The sequence below is a fragment of the Quercus suber genome, unplaced genomic scaffold (assembly GCF_002906115.3).
Source record: "Quercus suber isolate HL8 unplaced genomic scaffold, Cork oak 2.0 scaffold_473, whole genome shotgun sequence".
Taxonomy (NCBI): domain Eukaryota; kingdom Viridiplantae; phylum Streptophyta; class Magnoliopsida; order Fagales; family Fagaceae; genus Quercus; species Quercus suber.
In genome coordinates, this window is record NW_027069924.1 from 247,721 (window position 1) to 251,806 (window position 4,086).

The following is a 4,086-nucleotide window of genomic DNA, read 5'->3' on the forward strand; positions in this document are numbered from 1 at the left end:
TTTTTTGGGATAGATTTACAATGCCATAATACTACTAATTTAAGATGCATTAGACCTTTATTTTTAAATGGAGTAATTAAAAAATAAGAAGAATTAGATTACACTACATATACGTTGCTGCAATTTAACATGCATTAGACTTTTTTTATGCAAATGTTTTCTTTTCAAAATCTAAAAATCTAAAAAAATTTCTGCAATTTGGTGAAGCCACTTGGCACAACTACGACTTCTAAGCCCAACTTTTATTATATAGTATATGATATGATATCACCATATGATATTTATTAAAGTTTTCCTCGGCCAGTCAACTTTTTATCTTCAGCAACAACGTCTTGTCTTTTTTTTTTTTTTTTTTTTTTTTTTTTTTTTTGAGAGGGTGATATATACAGTTTTTTGGGATAGATTTACAATGCCATAATACTACTAATTTAAGATGCATTAGACTTTTATTTTTAAATGGAGTAATTAAAAAATAAGAAGAATTAGATTACACTACATATACGTTGCTGCAATTTAATATGCATTAGACTTTTTTTATGCAAAAGTTTTCTTTTTAAAATCTAAAAATCTAAAAAAATTTCTGCAATTTGGTAAAGCCACTTGGCACAACTACGGTTTCTAAGCCTAACTTTTATTATATAGTATATGATATGATATGATTTGATATATAACCGAAGCCTTTAAAACTCCCACAATTTTTCACATCAGCACAATATTTTTTTTTTTTAACTAATTAAAAAACCTCCCTTCCATCTCCAAAAGTAAATCCAATATTTTATAATTAAAAAATAAAAATAAATAAATAAATAAATAAAAAGGCAAACCCGATAAAACTCTTAAACAAAGGATACTTAACCACTTCGAATAGTTGAAGTTTTTAGCTAGGCATTTGATACCAATTTAATCGGCTTTGACGTAGTCAATTTGTTTTCAACTCCAATTCCTTCTCTGCAAAGGATATGTTACTGAACCAAGTTTGATATTTATAATCTTCCAAATTAAAGTATAATACAGGATTGGAATATTGGGAAGAAGTATAATTCCTTTTCACAGGGAATCAAGTAGTTTAGGTTTTTTTTTTTTAGCTCCAAATTAACAAGGAGTGAAATTCTATATTTCTAACAAGGTCATCAAGGGATACAAAAAATTCAGTGCAACACCCACGTACATGTTTACAACCGATTAAGCTGTTATGAACCATAAGGTTATGCTATTTCATTCATCATTAGGCTGCACAGCTTGGAACAATTGCACTTATTAGGGAGCTTTCTCGATGTGAAGTTGTGAAAGTGTATCAAACCATGATTTGCTACAAATTTAAGCCGTGACTTCTGGAATACCCATTAAAATTTAAAACTTATTGTTTTATGGGTTTGTGTACTTTTTTCTTTTTCTTATATTTCTCTTTTGAATAGTCATATATTTTTTGAATTGTTTCAATAACTTATTCTTTAATTATATATCTTTTTTGACATTTGAAAGTTTTAACATCTGAATTTGTGTTAATTTTTGCAATATTTGGACATGTTTAGCAGATTTTAATTTAATTAATTTCATTTATATTTCTCTATTGCGTAATCATATACATTTTTTTTTTTTTTCAAAAATTTATCGGAAGTAAATCTTATGATTCTTTAATATTTTTTTGCCTTTCAAAAGTTTTAACATCTGAATTATTATTCTTTGATTTCTTTCAATAGTTATAGCCATGGACTATTATTTTGAATGTAACTAATCTTTCTCTTATATTTCTCTATTGTTTAGTCTTTTTTTTTCAATAATTTCTAAGCCGTGAATTATCTGATCCTTTAATATTTTTGTATCTTTCAAAAGTTCAAGTAATGGTTTATTCATCAAATTGTGACACAAATTGAAGTTATAAAAGAGCAAATCATGCAATGGTATAGTTTTTTAATCAGTTTAAGATTTTATACAATTAAATTTAATCTATCTCACAAATAGGTAGGTTCCCGTGCATAGCACATGTTAGCGACTAGTTAAGGACTAAAATCAAACCCCCTGGATAAGCCAATAAATAAATAATGAAACCACCCGATGAGCAAAAATTAAAAAGAAAAGTAAAACCACCCAAAAAAAAAAATGGGGCATCAAAAGCATATTTAAACCTAAAAATAAAATACATCACGTCTCACACAGTTCTAACCCCATTAGAGCACTCTCATATTCAAACCTAAACTATATATATAGTCCTTGTAGAACTCTGTCTGGGCAGAAAATTTAGTTAGACCCAGAAATTCATTCGTTCAAAATTCTGAGAAGTTAATAGGATCATAGAATTTCTTTGACGGCTAAAAAACAAAGTACTAGTGTGAGTGTCTCGCTGATCAGCTAGGCCACTAACTAAGAAATATCCGGAGTATTATTTAGTCACAAATATTCTTGTTTTAACTTCAAATATCAGTTCGTTTAACAACAACCTTATCCTTTATTAGCTTCCTTGAGATAACAAAAAGCCATCTAATTAAACTAATCCATTGAGTGGATAGAATTGATGGAAATTAAAATTTGGTAGACTTCGTAGTTTTAATCCAATTAAACTAACCATGAATTAATATTCTCTGCATTCGTTTTTTCTCATATTAAAAAGTTAAACAATCAAATAGAGAGATGTCAAGTGTATGGGGAACGGTTTTCCTGAAGATGTATTAATGGACATCTTTGCAAGATTACCAGTCAAGTCACTCTTGCAATTCAAGTGTGTTTGCAAATCCTGGTGTAATCTTATCAAAGATCCTATCTTCGTCACCAAGCATGTTAACCAAGTTGCTCTTAGCAACAATGGTAAGGCATCTCTCAGAATTGTAGGTTGAAATAATGGTGTCATGTGTTTGAATAATTCTACACTAGGTGACACGAATTTTTTATTTAATCCTGCCGCTAGTGAATTCAAGAAGCTCCCAAAACCTGATGATCTGGTAGACAAACATATAGAAGGAATTTTTGCATTAACTGGTCTTGGATTTGGTTATGATCCTGAAAGTAATGACTACAAATTGGTCAGATTTTCTTACTCAAAAGAGTTGAAAGATCAAATTTATTCTGAAGTTGATGCGTACTCATTGAGTACTAATTCTTGGAGAAGAAAGGATATGCTTGTGCCTGGAGTTGTTTTTGAGAATTCATTTTCGAAGGCAGTCATTAACGTAGCTCTACATTGGAGGGGTGTAGCAAAGAAAAGGGGATTCTATAGTTTTCTTATCTTATCATTTGGTATAAAAAATGAGGCGACTCAATACATAAAAGTACCTGAAATTGACTTGGATGGAGATGGAAAAGAATGGTATCCTTTTGATATGAATGGATCACTTGCTATAGTTATTAGCTCAACAAATTATCAAGAGTACAGGAATACATTTAACATATGGGAGTATAGGAATACATTTGACATATGGGCGATGAATGAATATCGGGTTGAGGAGTCTTGGACAAAACAATTAACTGTTGGACCTTTAAGTGTTCATAGTTTGGTGGGATTTGGCAAGAATGAAGAGCTCCTCTTTGCATCTCACTCAATGATGTTACTTTATGATCTACAACGGGTAAAAACTCCTCATGATGATATTTCATGGGCTAATATTACTGATGATAATTTTGTACACTGCATAGAGGCAGCTAATCACATTGACAGCCTAGTTACAATTGAAGGAACAAAAGTAAGTGCTTAAAGAGTGTGTAAAAACTCTTGGTTTGTGAAGGATTTCATTTTCTTTGCTCTTCTTATTGTGCAACTAGTCTTTGCAAATTTTTTCTGATAAGTACAACTAGTATTTACATAAAGAAGTTGATGGTTACTGCTTTAGATCAAGTTACCTTCTGTTCTTCTTATTGTGCAACTAGTCTTTACATAAAGAAGCTGATGGTTGCTGCTTTAGATCAAGTTACCTTCTCGTTCTCTCTGACATTATGTTTTTACATGAATGCTTTATCATTCAAAAGAATGAATCAATTGGATTTTTTTTTTTTTTTACATTTGACCCAACCTATTCTAGAAAGAATCTCTTTCATGGGCTGGCAGAATGAATAGACTATAGAGATATGTGATTATATGGAGTGCTTGATTCAATA

At 30.2% G+C, this 4,086-nt stretch overlaps 1 protein-coding gene across 1 annotated transcript; it reads left to right on the forward strand.

Moving 5' to 3' along the window:
- The first annotated feature begins 2,843 nt into the window (after positions 1-2,843).
- Positions 2,844-3,686, forward strand: LOC136062985 (F-box protein CPR1-like). Its single transcript, XM_065762783.1, has one exon. It carries the CDS (start codon positions 2,844-2,846, stop codon positions 3,684-3,686), a length of 843 nt encoding a protein of 280 aa, XP_065618855.1.
- The last annotated feature ends 400 nt before the right edge of the window (positions 3,687-4,086 follow it).